General features: G+C 41.9%; 1 protein-coding gene across 1 annotated transcript in view; it reads left to right on the forward strand.

The window, feature by feature from the left end:
- HOPX (HOP homeobox) overlaps window positions 1-21,950 on the forward strand; it is a 37,969-nt gene extending 16,019 nt beyond the window's left edge. The window contains exons 2-3 of the mRNA XM_007523858.3: window positions 10,809-10,969; window positions 21,158-21,950. Coding sequence (XP_007523920.1) covers window positions 10,826-10,969; window positions 21,158-21,235 — 222 coding nt within the window. The 5' untranslated portion in view covers window positions 10,809-10,825 and the 3' untranslated portion in view covers window positions 21,236-21,950. The remainder of the gene's footprint in view (window positions 1-10,808; window positions 10,970-21,157) is intronic.
- Window positions 21,951-22,454: the final 504 nt, after the last annotated feature.

The raw sequence follows: 22,454 nt of genomic DNA on the forward strand, positions 1-22,454 counted from the left end.
ATTATTGATAAAGAGAAGGAAAGAAACAGAGAGACACCTGCAGCCCTCCTTCACCACTTGTGAAGCTTTCTCCCTGCAGGGCTTGAACTTAGGTCCTTGTGCACTAAAATGTGTCCACTTAACCAGGTGTGCCACTGTCTGGCCCTTGTACCAAGTACTTCTAATGAATGCTGGAGAAATGCAAGTGAATAAGACACATCATATCCCTCAAAGGGTTGTGTTTAATCTAGTGAGGAGGGTTGGCCCATGAATGGTTTCAAAACAACTTCATTTTGGTCATTTTTACAAGTTAAAAGAGCCAAGAGAAATCGCTTCACTAATTCATGGAGTTTTTGTTCCTATTCCTGCTTATTACGAACTTCTTCACTGTTTATTTTCTGTCCTATGAAGGCCTCTTCATTAGTAAATGACTGGAAAGGATAACTAGGGGAGGAATGAAAAAAGAAACCAATATTTTAGTGAAAATACCAACAATTTAGCTCAAATAAAAATGAAGGGTAAACATGCTAATGAGAAAATATTTTAATAACATCCCTCCCACTTGGTAGTTCTGAGAAGCTCCATCCAGGGGTACATTTTTTTTAAAGGTCCTTGTTTTATTTTACTTTACTTTTTTTTCAGATGCGGAGAAATTGAGAGTGAAGGAAGAGAGAGAGAGGGAGAAACACCTGCAATACCGCTTCACCACTTGTGAAGATTCTCTCCCCCCCCACTACAGGTGGGGGCTGGGGGCTAGAACCCAGGCCCTTGTGTGTAGTGTTCATGTGTGCTCAACCAGATGTGCCACAGCTCAGGCCTTCAGGGGTACATCTTGTCAGGAAGCAATATATTCAGTTCTGATTTTTGTTTTAAGGTTCTTACTTCAGCTACTAGGCTTAGCCACTCCATGAAGACTTAAGAGAAGGTAATATAACCCAGAAAGAGTGGGATTTATAAATTGTTCTTATTGGTTTGCCACCCAGGAGACAAGATACCGAATACCTAATTCCCTGTTGCTTAAAAAAGAACATGATGAGGATTGGAGAAATGGCCTAATGGTTATTGCAAACAACTCTCATGCTGGAAGCTGTCAGATCCCAGTTTCAGTCCCCAGCACCACTATAAGCCACAGAGGAATGGTGCTTTGATAAATTAAAAAATGATAATAATTTAGTTAAATAATTTAAAAAAACATATGTATGTTTGGTAAGTAGGCATTTCACAGCTTAGAAATACTTTCCCTACAAAAATATCTTATGGGGAGCTGGGCAGTAGTGCAGTGGATTAAGTGCACATGGTTTAAAGCACAAGGATCCTGGTTTGAGGCCTCGGCTCCCCACCTGCAGGGGGTCACTTCACTAGTAGTGAAGCAGGACTGCAGGTGTCTATCTTTCTCTCCCCCTCTCTGTCTTCCCCTCCTCTCTCCATTTCTCTCTGTCCTATCCAGCAATGACAGCAATAACAACAATAGTAATTACAACAATGATAAACAAGGAGGGCAACAAAAGGGGGGGAAATAGTCTCCAGGAGCAGTTTATTCGTAATGCAGGCACAGAGCCCCAGCAATAACCCTGTAGGCAAAAAACAAACAGAAAATATCTTATGAACTTTACAATAATGCTGTGGACTAGGCAAAAGTGAGTATTATTATATTTCTTTTTCACGTGAGAGAAATAGAGACTCAGCAAGTAACACTAGGAATGATTAGTTCTCAGAACTTTTAGTTATCTGACCTTTTTTATTACATTAACTTGCACTTTTTGTTGCTCTTAATTCTGTTGGGTTTTATGGAACAGAGAGGTTCTAAGGCAGGAGAAAAGCTAACCTGAAGAGGATAGCCAGACAGTAAGGTGAATTATAAACTATGCAGAGCATCTATTAGAAAGCATACCAGATACACAGAACTGAAAAGAAGGGGCAGCACTTTTTAAAGGCATAGATTAACTACAAGAAGATAAAATCCTAGTGCGGGGTTGCACACTGACAATGAAACCACCTTATAAAATTTGGCTAAGAGGCATTTGGGATGATAAGGTCATTTGCTAGCCAATGGAATGGAATGAATTCAAGTGCTAACTGGTATCTCAGTTTTCCTGACTCAATGAGCCACATTCAGCACATTCTGGGACCAGTGTGCTTGTCGTGAGTGGGCAGGTGGCCTGTGTGCTATTACATTGGACTACACTGGGTCAAAAGGTAGGAGCTCAGACTTTATAAGATAATCTTGAACAAATCTCCCTAATTTAACTGCACTTGTAAAAATGGAGTCAGAAACACACTCAAAAGATGGAGACTAAATAATCTCTGTTGCTTTGGTATCTAATAGACAGTGGGGCAAGAAAATGTAGCTGCAATTAAGGGAATGAAGCAGAAGAGCACAGTAGGTTAGCAACTAGGTAAAGTTAGCTTTGCCCAGCCTCTATTCTATTTATTTAATGATAGAGAACAATCTATAGGGAAGAGGGAGGTAAAGAAGGTGAGAGAGAGACACCTGCAGCACTTTCCCCTTGCAGGTGGGGACTGGGGCCTTAAACCTGGGTCCTTGCACATTGTAGTGTGAGCTTTACCAAGTGCACCACCACCACCCAGCTCCTATTCTTAACTAAAGTGGCAGATGGTGGTTGAAGAAGTGTTGCAGTGGCTAGAGCTTTGATCTTAAAAGTGTGAGGTCCTAAATTTGGCAACCCCCGCCCTACCCCACCCTGCCTTGCCCTCAGTATTACTTATGCCAGAGTGATGATCTCTCTCCTATGTGCTTTGGTAAATAATAATTTAATTAAATGATTTAAAACATCTGTATGTTTGTTAAACAGGCATTTCACAGTTTAGAAATACTTTCCCTATAAATGTATAAAAAATAAACTGACAATGACTAAAATCAGAGCTCAAAGATCCCAATAAACAAGTTAAAGATATCTTAGAATTTCTAACATCAGTAGGTTTGAGTCTGAAGGTAAACCAGTTAACCATCCTGTCCAGAAACAGGACTAATTTCATTCCGATTTCTGAGAGGATTGTGAAAGAAACAGAAAGAAATAATGTCAATCTGTTTTTGAACTGAAGCTCAGGACTTCATGGTCAGGATAGTGCAGTCTAAATTCTCAAACACGCTATTTGATTTTACATGTTTATATTCTGTTTCAAACCCACATTTCCTGTCTGTCCGTACATCCTTTTTCCTTCTTTACTAAACCATTTTAAAATCCATCTCTGTGGTTTTCATTTGGAGATTTTGATATTCACTGGGCAAGTAGTAATGTATTTGACATATCTTAAAATTTTAACACTTCTTTAAAAGTGCAGAATCAAGTTCTGAGTCCCAGGAGTTCTGTATAAGGGAAAATGTTAATACTTTTAGCAATAATACAGACGAAAGCTGTCCTCAAATTACTTTTTCATACATCTTTTGCATTGTTCTGGGAGAACTGATGGAAATAAATGAGCCAGCCTGGAGACAGTCTAGATTCAAAACATACTTTATTTTTAGGACTGGAGCAGAAAATACTTTTACACAATAAATAATAAATATAAGCAACCTTTTATCCCTAAGAAGTTAAGTGGGCTGAAAATATATGTAATTCGAAGGTCATTATTCATGGATATAATTGTAGATATTCATGGACTGCAGGAATATATGCCATCTCTGGAAAAAATTAGGAAGTCTGACTGTGATAGTGTTAATGAAAATGGGAGATAAGGAAATGCTAAACACTGCTGGTAGGAGTATAGTTTTGTCCCTCACCTTTAGAAAGAAGTTGATGTAATGTTGCCAGGCTAAGTAATCACATAGCTTATTACCCTGTTCCACTCCTGCTATCTACTCTGGAGAAACCACCTTAGGTGTATGTGCTACAGAAGGTATGTTGGGAGGGGGGCAATGTTTATAGCAGGAAACTAAAAACAATCCAAATATGCAATCCAAGTATCCATCAACAGGAAAAGATATTAACCAAATATAGCACAGTTACAAAATGGAGGCAGTACAGAATATGACTAGATATCTCTACATACAGAAATATGGATGAGTCTTGGGGACATATTAATGAAAACAGAAATCCACAGAATTCCATATAGTATGATACCTTTTTAAAAAAAATGTCTTTATTTATTTAATATTTTATTTATTTATTCATGAGAAAGATAGGAGGAGAGAGAAAGAACCAGATATCACTCTGGTACATGTGCTGCCAAGGATTGAACTCAAGACCTCATGCTTGAGAGTCCAATGCTTTATCCACTGTGCCACCTCCTGGACAATAGTATGATACCTTTTTATGGGAGAGAACAGAGCACCTCTTACCTCTGGTATATGCTAGGGCCAGAGATTGAACATGCTGAACTATCTATCTCCAACACTGGTACTGTTTTAATAAAACTAAAGAAGATAAAAAAAAAACTAAATAAACTGTTATTTAAAAAATGTTATTTTAGGGACTCACATGTAGATGATAGAATTCATTTTAAAGACAAAGGAATAATCAAAACTAAATTCACAATCTGGGTTTTTTCTGGTGGCCAATAAGTCAGAGGGAGGGATTGGAATGGAAGTGTAGGTAGCCTTCATAGTCTTGGTAATGATTTAATTCTTATATTGGTGGGGTTTACTGGTATTTATTTAATTTCTGTCTCATTGCTTACATGTATGATGCATACAGTCTTTGGGTACTTTTTTTTTTTTTGCCTCCAGGGTTATCACTGGGGCATGGTGCCAGTACTATGAATCCACTGCTCCTGGTGGCCATGTTTTCTATTCTTTTTTTATTGGCTAGGACAGACAGAAATTGAGCAGAGAGGAAGAGGGAGATAGAGAGAAAGAGAGACACCTGCACACCTGCTTCACTGCATGCGAAGCATCCCCCTGCAGGTGGAGAGGAGACTTGAACCTGGATCCTTGAGCAGGTCCTTGCATTTAGTACTATGTGCGCTTAACTGGATGTACCACTTAACCGGATGCACCACTGCCCATTCCCCTGATACTTTGTGATCTTTCAGTAAAATATTAAAATGTTCATTGCCCAATCTTCTAGGTAGACTTGATGGAGAGAAGTGCCATTGCTTATCTAAAACTGTAATTTTGGTAGCAGTAGTCAGGTAGATGATGTTTGGGTAAGGTAGATCATTGGTCTAATCCAGGGTATCTTTTTAAGGAAAAAAATTGACATTTCTAATTTCAGAGTGATAAATGTCTATTTATAAAATGACACATGCTAAGCAAATATAAGGAAGAAATTTTAAGACATCCAGAGGTCCACTGTCTAGATATAATCACCATTAGCATTTTGTTGTATGCCTTCCATTTTTTAATATGTCAAATTAGAATCAATATACCATTTAAAATGTGTTTTCCCATTTAGATTTAGAATCTAGCTTCAGTAGTAATACTCTGTACAGTAGTAATACTCTGTACACATGATGTATTCATAGTTCATTTTAGTTCTTAGTTTTACTTAAGTTTCTTTATAGAAGTTGCCTATATCATTGATTATTTAAATCTGAGCATTACTCTAACTGGAAAATTTAAAGAATTTGAAAAGGACAGTCAGACTCCATGCTCTAAAGAACAACTCATCTGCTCTTCATTCACCATGGGACTAAGTAAGGCTTTTTGAACATCAATAACTTTTTCTTTCTCTTGGCTTCATTACAAAGAGATCAGAATAGCTGAGAGAGGGAGAAGATGGTAAATGTGAACCTGGAGAAATTTCTAGGATTTATCTATCAGTTTTCTGCATTCTCAGGGAGCTAGTTCATAAAAACAGGTACTTTAGTTTTTTTTTTTTTTAAGTTTTTATTTGTAAATTGGAAACACTGACAAGACCATAGGATAAGAGGGGTACAATTCCCATCACCAGAACTCCATATCCCACCCCCTCCCCTGATAGCATCCCTATTCTTTATCCCTCTGGGAGTATGGACCCAGGGTCATTATGGGGTGCAGAAGGTGGAAGGTCTGGCTTCTGTAGTTGCTTCCCCACTGCACATGGGCATTGGCAGGTCGATCCATACTCCCAGCCAAAGACAGGTACTTTTAAGGGAACTACAGGATTAGAGGACAGAGGGGAAGCTGGAGATGACACACTGTCTGCCCAGGATTTGGTATTTAGAAAGAATATTATTAGTATTTAGAAAGAAAGTTTTTATTTACACTCTTTTATTTGCAGTGCTTCCTCCCAACCACTAAGAAAACATAAGCACAGGACAAATTACTCTTTTACTGTTTCATAAGATATTAATAACCACAGCAACAATAGTTCTTTGCTAAGATTAAAGTTTAAGAAGTTTTAAAGAGTTTTAGCTCTTTTCATCTGGAATTGTTTAGACTGCCTTCAGAGAAACTTTTCAACAGTTTCCTTGTTGGAAAGAGTTGAGAAGCTTTATAAAACCAAGGTTACTAGGGTGACTTGGTTTATAAATTACCTTTCAAAGAAGAAGAGAGACAGGTAGAGAAGAATTGAAGTAGTAACAGCAAACACTTGCTGTCGGGGTCCTGATGAGGACCCCGCTTCTCAATCTGACCAAGCAGGCTGACCCACTCTGTTGCGCACCAGAGGAGGGGGCTGAAGAGGTCAAATCAAGGGCAGCAGGGGTGAGTACGAGCTGGGGTCTTTCCCTGCAGATCGAGGGCAAGAGACAAGCCAAGGATCACCCCAGGACACTATTTGCCTGTGAATGCGCATTTATTTTATGGCAAGCAAGGGTTTTTATAGGTTGGGGTTGGGGGAAGAACAGAGCAGCTATGGCCTAGCCTTATATGGTCAGAAATGTTAAGGGAAGAGGGGGCCGCTGGGGGTCTTCAGAGACAGTTACTTGTTTACACTATATATGGTCAGGAGAGCAGGGAAACAGGGAAATGGTGAGGGTCTTTGTAATAACCGTTGGGTAAGTGATCAAGCTAGTTTGAGGAAGTGAAACCACCAGCTAGCACAGAGGGGATATGAGCCCCGGCTCCAAGGAGGCTTACAGAGGGGCTGGGACCTGTTCTGCAGGTTCTCTCTTGCTCAACCTATAGAGGTGAAAAAGCCCCTGGGGAGACTGACAGAAAGCCTTTACCTTCCAGGCATCCAGGGGTCCCTTTCTGGATGGCCCATGCCATGCTCAACCTCATTATGCAGGGTCCCACAACTTGCCCATCAAAGAGGACTGAAATAACAGGGTGAGTTATTACAGTGGAGGAATTACAGGTAGATCTAACAGTAGAGGTTAGATCTGTCAGTCACCCTCATTTCTAGAAATCAAGTTGTTTGTTTGTTTGGTGTACCTTGGAGAAGTGGGAGCTTTCAAAGGATCCTCCCACAGGTCTCCTGAATCAACTGCAATGGCCCTTAGCCAATTAACCAACCCAGAGACTTTTAAATTCAGTTGTTATCTACCCTTGGAACCTCATGCAAAGTCCTATACCAGGAAGTTTCCAAAATAAAAGAAAATGCACCAGATTAAATGTAAGAACCTTGTTAGCTTTTGAATTATATAACAGCAATTAAATACCAGGGAAAAAAGAGGAATGTACATGCATGACAATTATTGAATTTGAGTCCAGTTTAGAAATCTGTACATTTGATGAATACTTCTGAAAGTCTAGGGATTCATGAATATGTTTTTCATACAAAGAAATCAGCATTAATCTTTCAGTGAGGTGAACAGAGCCTTTCTAGGACAAGAAACAAAATCAGAGACAGAATCTTTCTCTTGTTTTCTTCTAGGCAAAATAAGCAACAGAGTGTCTTAGGAGTAGCTTAGGTTGAAACCGGTACCCCACTAGGACAGTCTGTGCTCATCCAAATTGGCAGCATGGCCTTGGCGACACTGAGGCCACTTCTTTCCTGATTTTTTTCCCCTGTCAAACCAAAGACAAAGGGCCTGCTGAGGACACAGCAGAGCAAGGGACTAAAATTGAAGCTAAGTCTCCTCCTAGGACTATGGCCACTAAGTGGACAATGCTAGGAAAGAAAGTTTGTTCTCCCTAAATGTACCTCATTCTCCTGGGCTGTTGCAGAGAAAACTAAGTTTACATCAAAGAAAGAAGGAGGTGAACACCAGCAGGATGGGAAGTATTTCTTTAAGGAGCACAGGGTGCAGGCCACACCAGAAAAGGTGCATTCTGCAGGCAGCTCAATGGAGGGAGGCTCACCCTCAGGAACAGACCACATCAAAACCTACTCAAGGTTGTGCTGGATGATTTGGTAATTGTTTGTTGAATCAACAAATCAGTGTGATTCCCACACTTGCCCTTGCTTTTGATTGTCAGCAGTATCAGGTCCTGACCTGTTGGTACCAAATCCACAGCCAAGAGCTATAAGACTCAAACTTCCTAGACCTTGGTATATCTTCACCTAGGGGGAGGGAACAGGAATCTTATCTGACATCTACTACTCACTCTACCTTATTTTGGAGTCAGTTCAGAGTGTAGGGTTAGGTGCACTATGGTACACTCAATATGCAAGAGCAATATTTGATTCTAAAGCAAGGAGATAGAAGAGGCCTTGAAGCTAGTAATGAACCTATTCACTTGACTTTACCATAAATTTTAATACAAAGAAGGGTGGGGGTGTTGTGGATTTTGAACCACAATTATGGTAGACCTCCCTCTGTTATTAGCTCAATTTGGAAAGGGTGTGGGGGTGCAGTGAAGAGAGCTCTCTCCTATATACTGTGGGATAATGTCCAAACCTTGCTGGGTAGTAAACAGTGGGGCAACCAAGCCTTGAACTCCAGGAGTTAGGCAGCAAGAGCTGGGGGTGGGAAGCAGGGTGCGGAATGTGAGTGGTCAATTCTTTATTATTATTATTTTATTAGTGACTTACAAAATTATAAGATAATAGAAGTATAATTCCACACCATTCCCACCACCAGATTCCTTCCTTCCTTCTTTCTTTCTTTCTTTCTTTCTTTCTTTTTTATTTTATTTTATTTTATTTTATTTATTCCCTTTTGTTGCCTTTGTTGTTTTATTGTTGTAGTTATTATTATTGTTGTTGTCGTCGTCATTGTTGGATAGGACAGAGAGAAATGGAGAGAGGAGGGGAAGACAGAGAGGAGGAGAGAGAGACAGACACCTGCAGACCTGCTTCACCGCCTGTGAAGTGACTCCCCTGCAGGTGGGGAGCCGGGGGCTCGAACCGGGATCCTTATGCCGGTCCTTGTGCTTTGCGCCACCTGCGCTTAACCCGCTGAGCTACAGCCCGACTCCCCCTCTTTCTTTCTTTCTTTCTTTCTTTCTTTCTTTCTTTCTTTCTTTCTTTCTTTCTTTCTTTCTTCTGCCTCCAGGGTTATTGCTGGGGCTCAGTGCCTGCACTATTAATCCACTGCTCCTGGAGGCCATTTTTTCCCCTTTTGTTGACCTTCGTGTTTTTATTGTTATTATTACTATTGTTATTGCTATCGTTGTTGTTGGATAGGACAGAGAGACATCAAGAGAGGACAGGAAGACAGTGAGAGGGAGAGAAAGATAGACACTTGCAGACCTGCTTCACTGCTTGTGAAGCGGGGGCTTGAACCATGATCCTTGTGTGGGTCCTTGAGCTTTGTGCCATGTGTACTAAATCTGTGGCGCTACCACCCAGCCCCCTAGATTTCTTTTTTTTTATAAAAATATTTTTGAATTTGTTTTGCTTTTCACCCCTTTTTGTTTTATTGTTGTTGTTGTTGTTATTGATGTCGTCATTGTTGGCTAGGACAGAGAGAAATGGAGAGAAGAGGGGAAGACAGAGGGGGGAGAGAATAGACACCTGCAGACCTGCTTCACCACTTGTGAACCGACCTCCTGCCAGTGGGGAGCCAGGGGCTGAAACCAGGATCCTTACTCCAGTCCTTGCGCTTCCTGCCACCTGCGCTTAACCCGCTGCGCTAACGTCCTACCCCCTTTTTAATTTTATTTATTTATTATTGAATGGGGACACAAATTGAAAGGGGGGATAGAGAGGGAGACAGAGAGACACCCGCAACCCTGCTTCACCACTTGTTAAGCTTCCCCCGTGCAGATGGGGACCAGGGGCTCAAACCTGGGTCCTTTAGCATTGTAACATGTGCACTCAACCAGGTATGCCACCGCCTGGCCCCCCACCACCAAATTTCTGTGTCCCCATCCCCCCTACAGGGGAAACTGCAATAATTCCCCTAAGGTCACAGATATAGGTTGATTCTATATCTAAATCTATCTTTTTGATTTTTTTAAACCATTTTTATTCATTTCTTAGGCCCTGCCTTCACTTCCTTCCTAAGTCACACCTACACCTATTACTGTGAGTGGCCCTTTCTCCTGATGCCCCCCAGCCCCCTGAGCCTTCTGACCTCCAGGGGTAAATCACTTCTCTGAGAACCTCTCTCCAACTCTATAAAAGCGAGGGACTGAAAAAGCGCCACTCCAAGTCCCCAACGAAGGAAGTATGAGTTGTAAAGAGCTAACCCACTTTTTGGCAAAGACCCCACCCAAAGCCACCACAGAAACAGGTGAGGGCAGGAACTGGGGTGCACCCTCCCAGGCCATCTAAGGAAGCTGGAAGGGGGCTTTTTGGAAATCTAGGGCTGTACTTCCTCCACTCCTTTAGAGCCTTAAAATAGTGACTTTCTGCCTAAGCACACCGGGAGCCGAATTGAAGGAGGAGAGTGGGGAGGAGGTACAAAAAGCCCCGAGTAGCTGGAAGTCTCGGCTGTGGGGCCCCTGGGGTGCCCCGAGAGGTGCCCGGAAGGCTTCCACGGCAGCCTGCAGTGCCCGAGGAGCACAGCCAGCGGGCAGAGCGCGCCGACCGCGCCGACCGCGCTGGGTATCTCAGCCACCCCCCCTCCCCACCCTCCGCCCCGGCCCAGCTCAGCGCCGCCTTCTCCTCCCGCAGGCGGGCGCGCCAGGACCATGTCTGCCGAGAACGCGAGCGGCCCCACCGAGGACCAGGTGGAGATCCTGGAGTACAACTTCAACAAGGTCAACAAGCACCCGGACCCTACCACGCTGTGCCTCATCGCGGCCGAGGCCGGCCTGTCAGAGGAGGAGACCCAGGTGAGCCCCGGCCGGGTGGAACCCCACCACCCACCACCCACACCCACCACCCACTCTGGGCTGACGGGTGACAGTGGGGTGATCCCCCTCGTTCGCGTACCCCCTGCCCCAGTCTTCCGTCGCTTGGCTTGCACCCGCCCCAGCCCAGCTTCTCCGCTCCTCTGCACCAGCTCTGCCCTTCCTCCCCAGCGGTGGAGCCTTGTGCACACCCGTCTGTCCCCGGGCTTATCTGTTCCCCTGGGCAGCCGGAATACACGCTGTCTGGGTTGGCAGTATGCTTGAGCCACCCTTGTCTTGCCTTTCCCGCTTCGGTTTCACCTTCGGATTGAGCGCAAAACCTGCAGGAGCTCTCAGCTCGATGCTCAGAGAGGTCGGCGCAGGAGAAACCTTAGTCGTCAGTCAGTCCCGAGTGAATAATCCTCGGGTCGTGAATAATCCTCGGGTCTAACTGGCCGATGAGCTGAGGTTTGCAGGACTAGGGCCCTGGGCTGCAGGGCTGGCCCGGGTCGCCAAGCATGCGCTTTCCATATCATGCTGCAGCCTCATCTTCAGCTGCAGAGCTAGAATAGCAGGTAGCTCTGGGGATTTGATTCCGATTGTTAAAAAAAATTCTCCAGCTCGCAGGTTTAGTCTTTTTTCTAGAGCTTTCCAAGAGAACCAAAAATCTGGCATATTGCAACTGGAGACAGAAAACAGATGTCCTCTAAAGTGCACTGATTCATTTATTAGTTGATAGCTGCTGTGTTACCTTAAAAAATGTTGCCGGTGGAGAAGGTAACACTGCCCACTATTAACTTCCAGATGCAGTGTTGGTGCCTAAGTCTGACTTTGATTGTTTATTTGTTCTGTTTTCCCTTTGATCGGGAAAGGTTGTTATGCAGAATGCTTGGAACTGCTCTAGCATTCTAGAGCACTAGGCACTTCCAGTCCCGGCTTATTCTTTCCATTTGATGGTTCTAGAACATCAGGAATGACTCATAGTGTGAAAGTTTAAAAATTTGTAATGGTTACTCCAGTGGATCCTAGAACAGAGTCTCTGATCTACTAGTCCAAAGTGATTTATTTGTTTATTTATTTATTTTTACCAGAGTCCTGGTCAGTTATGGCTTACAGTGGTGCTGGGGATTAAACCTCAGGCGTCTGGTGCCTCAGGCATGAAAGTGTTTCTGCAAAATTTTATGCTATCTCCACAGCCTGCAAAGTAATTTTTAAAAAAATAATAAAGCAGGGGCCGGGCAGTAGTGCAGTGGGTTAAGCACACATGGCACAGAGCTCAAGGACTGGTGTAAGGATCCAGTTAGAACCCCCTGCAGGGGGCTCACTTCACAAGCAGTGAAGAGGTCTGCAGGTGTCCGTTTTTCTCTCCCTCGTCTGTCTTCCCAAATTCTCTCGATCTCTCTCTGTCCTATCCAACAACAATGATAGCAATAGTAACAACAACAACAACGATAATCAACAAGGGCAACAAAAGGGGGAAAAATAGCCTCCAGGAGCAGTGGATTCATAGTGCAGGCACTGAGCCCCAGTAATAACCCTGGAGACATCATCATCATAATAATAATGAAATATGAAGAATTTGCCTACAGAAAATTCTCTCCCTCCTAGATCAAATGGAGAGTTGGCATGTCTATTTTTAGCAGATGGAACCACTGTCTAACTAGAAACAGAACTTAATAGCTAATTTTCTGTAACCAAAATCTAACAACTCGTGTTTCTTGGAACCCCCTGAGGAGGCAGATACTGAAGTTACATCATTGAAAATCCCATGCTATATTTAGGAAAGAAGAATAATTACAGAGACAATAACTTACTGTGTAAAAAGAAAGCTGGAGGCAGGGTGCACAGAACTTCGGTGGGGGCTGTGGTGTGGAATTATTTCCCTGTAATCTTATAATATTTTTTAAAATGAGACAAAGAGAGATGGAAAGAACAACACAAGAGACCAGAGCACTGCTCAGCTCTGGTTTATGGTGATGCTGGGGATTGAACCTGTGATCGTAGAGCCTCAGGCATGAAAGTCTTTTGCATAACCATTTGCTATCTCCCCAGCCATGTAATCTTATAATCTTGCAAAATACTAAATCACTAATAAATGTTAAGAAATAAAAAGAGGGGTCAGGTGGTGGCGCACCTGGTTGAGCGCACATGTTACAATGCGCAAGGACCAGGGTTCCAGCCCTCAGTCCCCACCTGCAAGGGAAAAGCTTCCGGAGTGATGAAGCAATGTTGCAGGTGCCTCTCTGTCTCTCTCCCTCTCTTTCTCCCCCTACCCTTTAGATTTCTGTCTCTATCCAATAAATAAATAAAGATAATTTTAAAAAAGAAAGAAATAAAAAGAAAGCTATGAGAGACAGTGATGCAGCACACACATTACCCTGCACAGGGCCCTGGGATTTAAGTCTTCGGTCTCTACACACAGGAAAATTCACTAGTGGTGAAACGGTGCTCCAGATGTCTCTTTCTCCCTCTCTCTTGATCTTCCCTTTCCCTCTAATTTCTATCAAAATACATATAAATGTAAATATATTAAGAAAGCTGTGAGTCAGAAAATAGCGCACCCAATAGGGAGCCTGTGTCTTCAAGGGAGAGGCTCAAGACTTGAGCCCTGGCATATTCCATGAAAACTCAGGAAGCTCCATGAAATGAAGAGTAATGCTGAGGCATCTCTCCTCTCTCTGAAGTAAAAGAAGAAAAGGAAAGGAAAGGGAAGGGAAAAAGAAGGGAAGGGGAGGGGGAGGGGAGGGGAGGGAAGGGGAGGGAAGGGGAGAGGAGAGGAAAGAAGGGTAGGGGAGAGGATGAAAAAGGACAGCAAAAGTCAGCCTGGGAGTCGCAGATTGTGTATATTGCAAGGTCCCTGCAGCACACACCCACAAAATAAAGAAAATGAAAGCTATGGATCTATTGTCAATGCAAAATAAAGTAGGGGTCTGACTTCTCAGCCTCTGATTCTGCTTTGTTAAGTTGCCATCACTTGGGGCTGGTGGTGGCACACCTGGTTAAGTACACACACTACAGTGTGCAAGGACCCAGGTTCAAGCTCCCCACCTGCAGGGGGGAAAGCTTCACGAGTGGTGCAGCAGGGCTGTGGGTGTCTCTCTTTCTCTCTCCCTCTCTAACTCCTCCTTCCCTCTCAATTTCTGACTGTCTCTATCCAATAAATAAATAAAGATAATAAAAAATATTTTTAAAAGTTGCCATCACTCCTATTATCTATAAAGCAGAACACTTTCTTGAACTTTATAATGAATAATCTTAACCAAGAATTGCTCCAAGTGCCCTCTAAGTATTAAGTCATTTACTTCTCAAAACAATGCTGTCGATGTATGAATTTTAACCCCATTGTACAGAAAAAGAAGCTGAGTTACAGAAACCATAAAGAGCTTACTTGCCTGAGACCTCACTGAGAAGAAGCAGATCTAAGATTAGAACCTTGGTAGTCTGTTTCCACAAAAAGACGTTTAGTTACCCATGCCAGGGGACCACTACAGAAGAACATTGGAAACTGTTGGGTGGAGCAGGAGGGAAGGTCTGAAAATCAATTTATGTTATATTTCTTTTTGAGAAAACATCCATGTATTAAAATGACAGGCATCTCAAGCTATACACAATCTTTCAAGATTCACCTTGTGTTAGAGAATTGAAGGGAATCAAGTTGGAGAGGAAGAAGGCAAGAGAACCTTCTTTTCTCCTCCTCCCACCTCCAACCACATAGCTGTTCTCCCATTTCCCCTCTTCTGTCAACCTCACATGGGCAAATGGTAGCACCACCTCCAAAATAAGTGGGTGTGGGGCTGAGTCAGCCTTGTACTAGCAGGGCCTCCGGCTTCCTGTTCCTGCCATGAAGCCAACACCTTCTTCCTCCCTGAGTTACCCATAGTTCTGCTTGCCCCTCTGTCTTCATAACTAGGCCTGTGGGCTTCACCCGAGACCCTAGAGCTCAGAGAGAGGCAGCATTTAGCAAGTTCCAGAAAAGAAGCTTCCTAGCCTGCCATCTCTTCCTGCACTGGGACTCATGCTACTAACTCCTGACCCTCCCAGTCCTTTCCCAATTCGTCTAAACCCCATGTGCACTGTTAAGAGAAAATGCTTTCTGTTTTTCTTTTTTTCAGTTTTATTTTTATTAGTCTCAAGGGGAGAGGGGCCTGTGAGGGGCGGGACCAGAGCATGGCATAGCTTAGCCCTATCCCATCCATGGTGGTGCCTAGGATTGAACCTGGGACCTTTGCAGCTTCAGGCTTGTAAATGAGGTGTACTGTATTTGCACTATATCCAGCCCTGGCATCTTCCTTCACTTTCTTTAATAGCATTTAATTTTATTATCATTATTATTATTGCCTTCAGGGTTATCGCAGGGGCTCCATACAGACACTAAGAATTCACCATTTCCTGTGGCCATTTTTTCCTTTTTTTTTTTTTTCTTCTTTTCTTTCTATTTTATTGGGTGGGACAAAGAAAAACTGAGAAGGGAGAGAGAGGAAGAAAGATAGACAACTGCAGACCTGCTTCACAACTTGAGAACTGCACCTCTCTGCACCTTTCTGGCTGGTGAGGGGAGTGCTTGAAGCCAGCCCTTGCACTTGGTAATGTGTGTGCTTAACTACTTGCTTAAACAATGTCTTCAGAAGATATACTGCCCAATGGTGAACTTTTAGGCACTGATACAATTACTTTTATTTATAGCCAGCCTTTTGGGAACCCTTTAAATCACTCCATGGAGGCCAGGGACTGTTGGGTTAACATTTAAGCAGTGTCTGCTATTAGGGCTTCCTGTTTCCTGTCTTTACTAATACTGCACTTTTTCATGAAGAAGAGTCACCAAAGCCAAATAATGTTAATTTCACATGGGTGATTCCCCTTCCCTAACAATATCTGCTTCTAGAACTGAAATCATAGTCTTTATTTTTTCTTGAACAAGTAATACCTTGAGAAGAAACTTATGGCCCAGGTAGTGGCTCAGTGGTAGAGCAGGTGCCTTGCTATGTGAGGTCTTTGGTTCAATCCCTGACACATTAAAGCAACAACAACAAAAACTATTCAGAACTCCATGAACAGTGGAATAATGTTTCAATTTCACTCTTTCTCTCCTACACACACACACACACACACCTTTATGATTATTTATTTGTATTGAGGGAAGGTTGTTTTACAAAACTTTTTGTCACTGGGGTACAGTTTCACATCTACCCAAAATATGCACACATATTTAAAAAAAAAAAATGGATAAAGGAAGACGGAATAAGCCAGAGATGTGACACAGTGGTAGAGCAGAGAACAGACCCTGAATTTGATTTCTGGCACCAAATTTAAAAACGAAGAAAATTAGCATGAGATGTCTTTGTGAGATAGTATGTAGAACTGATCCACACTGCTGCTACTTTGGCAGGGGCAAGAGGGGCTAAAAGTTTAAAAGAAAATCTGACTCTCCCCATGTAGAAAAAATTTCTTTACTATAGGCCAGGCACCTATGGGAACTCTGAGTGAAGCATACTTTAATGGAAATTGTTTTTTAAGTTGCATTTGCTGGGATCCTAGGATGGGTTTTTCTCATGACAATTATCAGATTTACATTTAAGCCAGATAAGTGTTACAGAACCCCAACCCCTATATCTTTTATTATTTTGAAGTCAGTGCTAGAAGGGCTGGGAAAGCTCTTTCAATAGCCCTTTGGGAGACTGGGCTGATCTACTGTCCCTTTTATCAAAGTAGCTGGCACTGGTTCTTAGAGAGGTTTCTAGTATTTTTTTATCTCATTTTGCTGTCCTGGGGCTATTCCCAGAGCTCAGTGGCTTAAATTGTTGGGTGTTTTATCAGTGGAATAAAGACCTTGAAAGATCTACCCTTAGAAAGAATAAAGTATTGGTGGGGAAAGGGCTAGGGACAATGCTTTTTTTGCCCCAGCCCCACCCCTTCACAGTGTCTAATTATCATCTGTTCACTCAGAATAAATAAATCTCCATCAGTGGGTAAGGGTAATGAGAGCATTCACTTATAAGCTAACAAGGGAAGAATGTCTTTCCCAGAGGGTGACTGAAACAAAGAAGCAAGGGTAAAGCCAGGTGGACAATTAGAATTGGTGTGAGTAAGATGTGCTAAGACTCACAATTTTAGAGGGACTAAAAGCAAGCATAATGTTTACTGGTTTTTTGTTTGCTTTTTTTTTTGTTAGAGAGCAACTGTTTTTGCAGAGTTATTGTCTACAACACACATCTTCAGAAAACAGTTGAGTGGTTTTTGTTTTAAATCTAGTTCCATCCTCCCATGTTAGAACTCTATTAAATATTTAGATGCCAGCTTGCTGATTTGCAAAAGTGGTCCTTGCTGAAATGATTTTTGGTAACTGTATAGTAATAGTCTGCTTCATTACTAGTGTAAAGATGTGGGTGGCTCTTCTGAATGAGGCCAGCTCAGTCGTTTTGCCTGAAATGAATCCTGATAGTAGACGAGACTTTATTCCTCCAACTTTTCAGTAATCAACCGTTAACATTCAGTCATTATTCAGCTGTAGTAACTGGAAATCTTAATGAATCAAACCTGTGGTCTTGAAACTCCAACAACTCTACCTCATTAATGAAATCAGGGCCTTGCTCCTCTCATCCCAGATACCAAAATTAACTGAGCACACACATGGATTACAGAAGAAAATGTGCTTGCCTTTAGTGGCATAGCCTGGGGGAAAAGCCACCAGCATTACATGCTCTTAGAATTAGTGATCACCAGGAATAAAACATGGCAAACCACAGAAAAATAAAGCTTCCTGCTGGGAAATTGTGCAGATGCAGTCACATCTGCCATGTTGCCCCCTCAGGCTATTGCTAGTTCCCAGGAGAATTGGGACATTCTCGGAGAGCCTGGGAGAGCCTGTTCCTGCCATGTTGTGCCCTCAGGGCATTGTCAATTCCCCCATACAGTTGGAGTGCTTTGGTTACTCCTCCCCCTTCCCATTCCCTCGAGAGAGTTATTATCCTACCCTGGAGTGCTATGGTTACTCCTCCCCCTCCTCATTCTCATAAGAGCTATTCCCATAAAAGCCCTTCTTCTTCTGCACCTCACTCTCTTGCCCTCCTTTCGACCCCAGGGAAGGTTGCTGCGTGAGACGGCCATTTTTGCTACCTCCACGTGGCCCAAACTGTTGCTCTCTCACCCAAATCTGAGGTGCCGGCGCAAATAATGGATTGTGTTCCTTTTTCTGCGTCCTGCCGTTGCCGCAAGTGACAGCTTCCTTAACCTACTAAGTTGTCATATGCTCCTGTTCTTAGACTATTTTTCTCTGCTGCCACTTCACTGTACAAAGTATAAGACTTTATAAGAGTATGCATAAGACTACCGATCTTTTTTTTATTTTATTTAAATACTACTGATCTTGACTGATGTGTAAGGCATTTTGATGTGTAAACCCTTCTGAGCAGCTAGGGGAAAGTGTAGGTGTGATCCCAAGCTGTTAAGTCAGCTTAGCTTTCATGCAAGGCCCTGAGTGTGATATGAATGACTTTTAGAAGCATGCCTTCCTTGGTTATCACCTTGCCTTCTGAATTTGGGTTTATGCTGAACTGTCTTCTAGCTCCTTAGATCTCTGCAGAGATGAAATTTTCCCTCCCAGCTTGACCTCAGAGCCTATTAAATTTGTCAGAGATTGAATCTGTATCTGGGCAGATATCCACTCATGCTAAACCAGAACCCTCTAGATGTTTCTTACCAACTGTCTCCAGCACTGTCCTACAACTGTGTTCTTTCTGTGTCCTTTCTGTCCACTTATCTACTTACCCCTAAAATTGGTAAATCCCAGAAAATCCAGAAGGAATAACGTAGACCTCCTAGGTGTATCTCTTCATTTATAATTGAGCTGACTGGGTTTTTCATAGTCAGTTTGTCAGAGACCAGTGGTCACCTATCCAAACACCTTGACTGTTTACAAATATCCTGTTCAGTGTATCCCATAATGCATGAAAGGTTGAGAAACATAGGCAAATAGAGCTTGGGAGTCTTAACTTCCTGTAGCATTCTCTAACTCCTCCTTTCCCTTGTGGAGCTGCTTGCTACTGCTGTTGTGTCTCCCTTCCCCTCTCCTTTTCCTTTTTCCTATCCTCCTCTTTCTCCTTCTTTTTCTTCTCCTCATTCACTAGTCTATACAAAATTGTTTTTAAAAAAAACCCCAATTTTGGGGCCAGGTGATGGCACACCTGGTTGAGTGCACATATTACAATGTACAAGGACTCACCCAGGTTTGAGCCCCTAGTCCCCACCTGCAGGGGAAAAGCTTTGCGAGTGGTGAAGCAGTCCTGTAGGTGTCTCTCTATCTCTCTCCATCTCTAGCTCCCTTCTCCTTTCAATTTCTGGCTGTTCCTATCCAATAAATAAACAAATAAATAAATATAATAAAAATTTAAAAACTAATTTATTTTATAAAAAAAAGTCCTAATTTCCTGGGTTAGAGAAGTGGCCTAGCAATAGAGCACATGCCTTGAATGTATGAGGGAGGCCCTGGGTTTGATTCCAGCACCACACAAAAAAGAAAAGAATGACAGAAAGCAAATGGAACGTCATAAATGGTGGTGCAATGCTTTGATATCACACACACACTCTCTCTCTCTCTTTCTCTCCCCCCCCTTTACCCAAGCATAGGTCTCTTATCTCCCCTTTGCGAAGACCCCTCAGCCCTCAGTAGCACAATCAATGTAGCTACTCCCTTACAACATATAAAAAAATATTTTGCCCCTCCTAGAAGATTACATCTGTGACCATCACTAAATCCATGGTGTGGAAATTGGAGTCACAAAGAGATAGAAGAATCTGAGTAAATTATAACCCTATTTGTGACTTCAGCAGCTCTGGGACAGGATTGTTTCATAGCTCTCCCAAATTGTGCTCAGAAATTATTCAGTGCTTAGTTTTTTCATGCATTTTATTCAACAAAAATATTTTAAAATCTGATTTTATTCATGATTAAATAATCATGTACAAAATTATGAGGTTATAGAACTATAGTTCCACATTGTAGCCACCATCAAAGTTCTGTGCCCTCCTGATGTCCCATAGTCACCATGGTTCTCACAAAATTTGAAAGGCAGTTTGGTTCCTTTTTTATTATTTTTAAAAAATTTTTTTTAGATTCATGTATTTCAACTCTCTATACTTCACATATAAGAGAAAACACCTGGTAGTTATCTTTCACCTTATTACTTTCTTCAGTAAGCATAATCACCTCCAGTTCCATTCACTTTTCTGAAGGGTAAAATATCATCTTTTATAATTGCATACCACTCCATTGTATATATGTCTTATAATCTCAGTATCCAGTCATCTGTCAGTGAACTTTTAGGTTGCTTCTACTCTTTGATTGTAGTGCAGCGATGAACATAGGGGTACATGAATCTCTTATAATTTGTGTTTGCATGTCCTTTGGGATATGTTGACAGGACTGGTGTTGCTGGCTTATTAAGTAGTTCCATATTAATTTAGCAATCACTTATTAAATTCTATGAGATATGGAAGTCAGTGAGGCCTATCTAGGGCCCCTAGGGAGACACTTCAATTTCTTTTATTCTTTCAGTAGCCACTGGTTATTTCCTAACAACTAAGTATGTGTGCTAGAGGCTAAGGATACAATTATAAGATATACTACATCTGTTTCCATAGGTCTTCTATTTTAGAAGGAAAGGGGCAGCCGGAAGTGTTGAATTAGGTGGAGTGTTCCATTTGGTGGGTTAGAAGAGGAACTCTGATGGTGGGGCTGTGAGTTGTTATTTGGATGTGATACTATACCCCTAAAATCATCAGGTATTGTAAACCAATATCAACTCTATAAGTAATGCTAAAAACAAAGTGAATACACAAAGTAATTATAGATATTGAAATTAATAAAGTACTAGAATGAATGGACAACTTATTTTAGTTAAAATGATCAGAAAAGGCTTTATTTAAAAAGTTACTTAAGTTGAGGCCTGAGGTGGAGAGGGAGATAGATCATCTAGTGAAGACTGAAGGTAGATAATCCTAAGCATAGAAAGGAGCTTGTGCAAATATCCTGAGGCACAACATAAGCTTCTGTGTCACAGTGAGGAGATCTATCCCCATGGGCACATTCCTTGCTCTCCTTTCCAGTTGGACTACAGAGGCCACCATTCAGAAGGGGGATGGACACTTCAGTTTTTCAAAACATGACAGGTGATTTTGTATATGTTTCTCCTCCAGAAATGGTTTAAGCAGCGTCTGGCCCAGTGGCGGCGGTCTGAAGGTCTACCATCGGAATGCAGATCCGTTACAGACTAAGGAAATGGTGGACACCGGTGGCTTCCCTCCATGATGACCATTTGTTCTGTCTCTCCTCCTTGGCTCCCAACCAAGCTGCTTTGGTTTCTCAGTATAGTGTTGTTTGTTCCATTCTTAGCTAGCCTGCTATTTAACACAGTGTTGTATTTTTTAAAATGTATATAAGTATAAAATAAAATAACAATAGGAAGCTATGTGCAGCTTCTGTATAAAGCAGTGGATTGGCTAGGACAGTGGTGTGCATTTTCCTTTGGGTCATGATGACAGATGCTGTGAAGACCATCTAAGTTTGTTTTTAACCATCACCTCCCTGTCACAATTCCCTTTCATATCTATTTTGGAGCAGACAAGGCCTTTGTTAAAAAGATGGCACAACCAAGAAGAAGAGACATTCTCTTCTGAGTCTACTTCCTAAATCATATTCCTTATATTTAGTACATCAAGGTTGAGTGTGAATACAGAAGGATATTTGAGTCATTGAAGTTTTGTGAAAACAGATCCTTGTATTAAATCTGTATTAACTTGGAAAGAATCAGTTAGGCTAGAAGAAAGAAGTTCCAACTGGAAGAAAAGAAAGTAACTAGGAAAACAATCCACAAACATCTTGAATTTACCTTATTTAAATGCATTTGTTACATTTATTTTTGCTAAACAATGAACTGTTTTTTGTCTCTAAAATGATAACTTCAAATAAAACTGTAACTTTTGCTGAAAATGCACTGAGTTCTCTGTGAATTTTATAATGAATAATAAACGCTTCAAAGAACAGAATAGTTTCAGCATTGGACCAAATCAACCAAAAGAAGTTGTCATTTCCTAAATCTTTATTACTCTGAGTATGGTGCAGGGCTGGGACAGTCAGCATCACAGCACTATGCATACTAGTGAGAAATGCAGAATTTCAGACTTCGATCTAGACCTACTAAGTTGGAGTCTACATTTTTAAAATTTTTTCCCTTTTGTTGCCCTTGTTTTTTTTTTTTATCATTGTTATTGTTGTTGTTATTGATGTCGTCCACATTTTTAACCAAGAAACCCCCCAGGTGAGGCATATGTATATAAGAGTTTGGACAACACTTTTCTATGTTATTATTATTTTTAAAAAATAGAGAGAGAGATAGAGAGAGACAGAGACCACAGCACTGAAGCTTCCTTCAATGCAGTGGGGACTGGGCTCAAACCTGAGTTATTCATGTGGCAAAGCAACAGACTACACAAG

This window comes from Erinaceus europaeus, chromosome 3, assembly GCF_950295315.1.
Source record: "Erinaceus europaeus chromosome 3, mEriEur2.1, whole genome shotgun sequence".
NCBI classification, from domain to species: Eukaryota; Metazoa; Chordata; class Mammalia; order Eulipotyphla; family Erinaceidae; genus Erinaceus; species Erinaceus europaeus.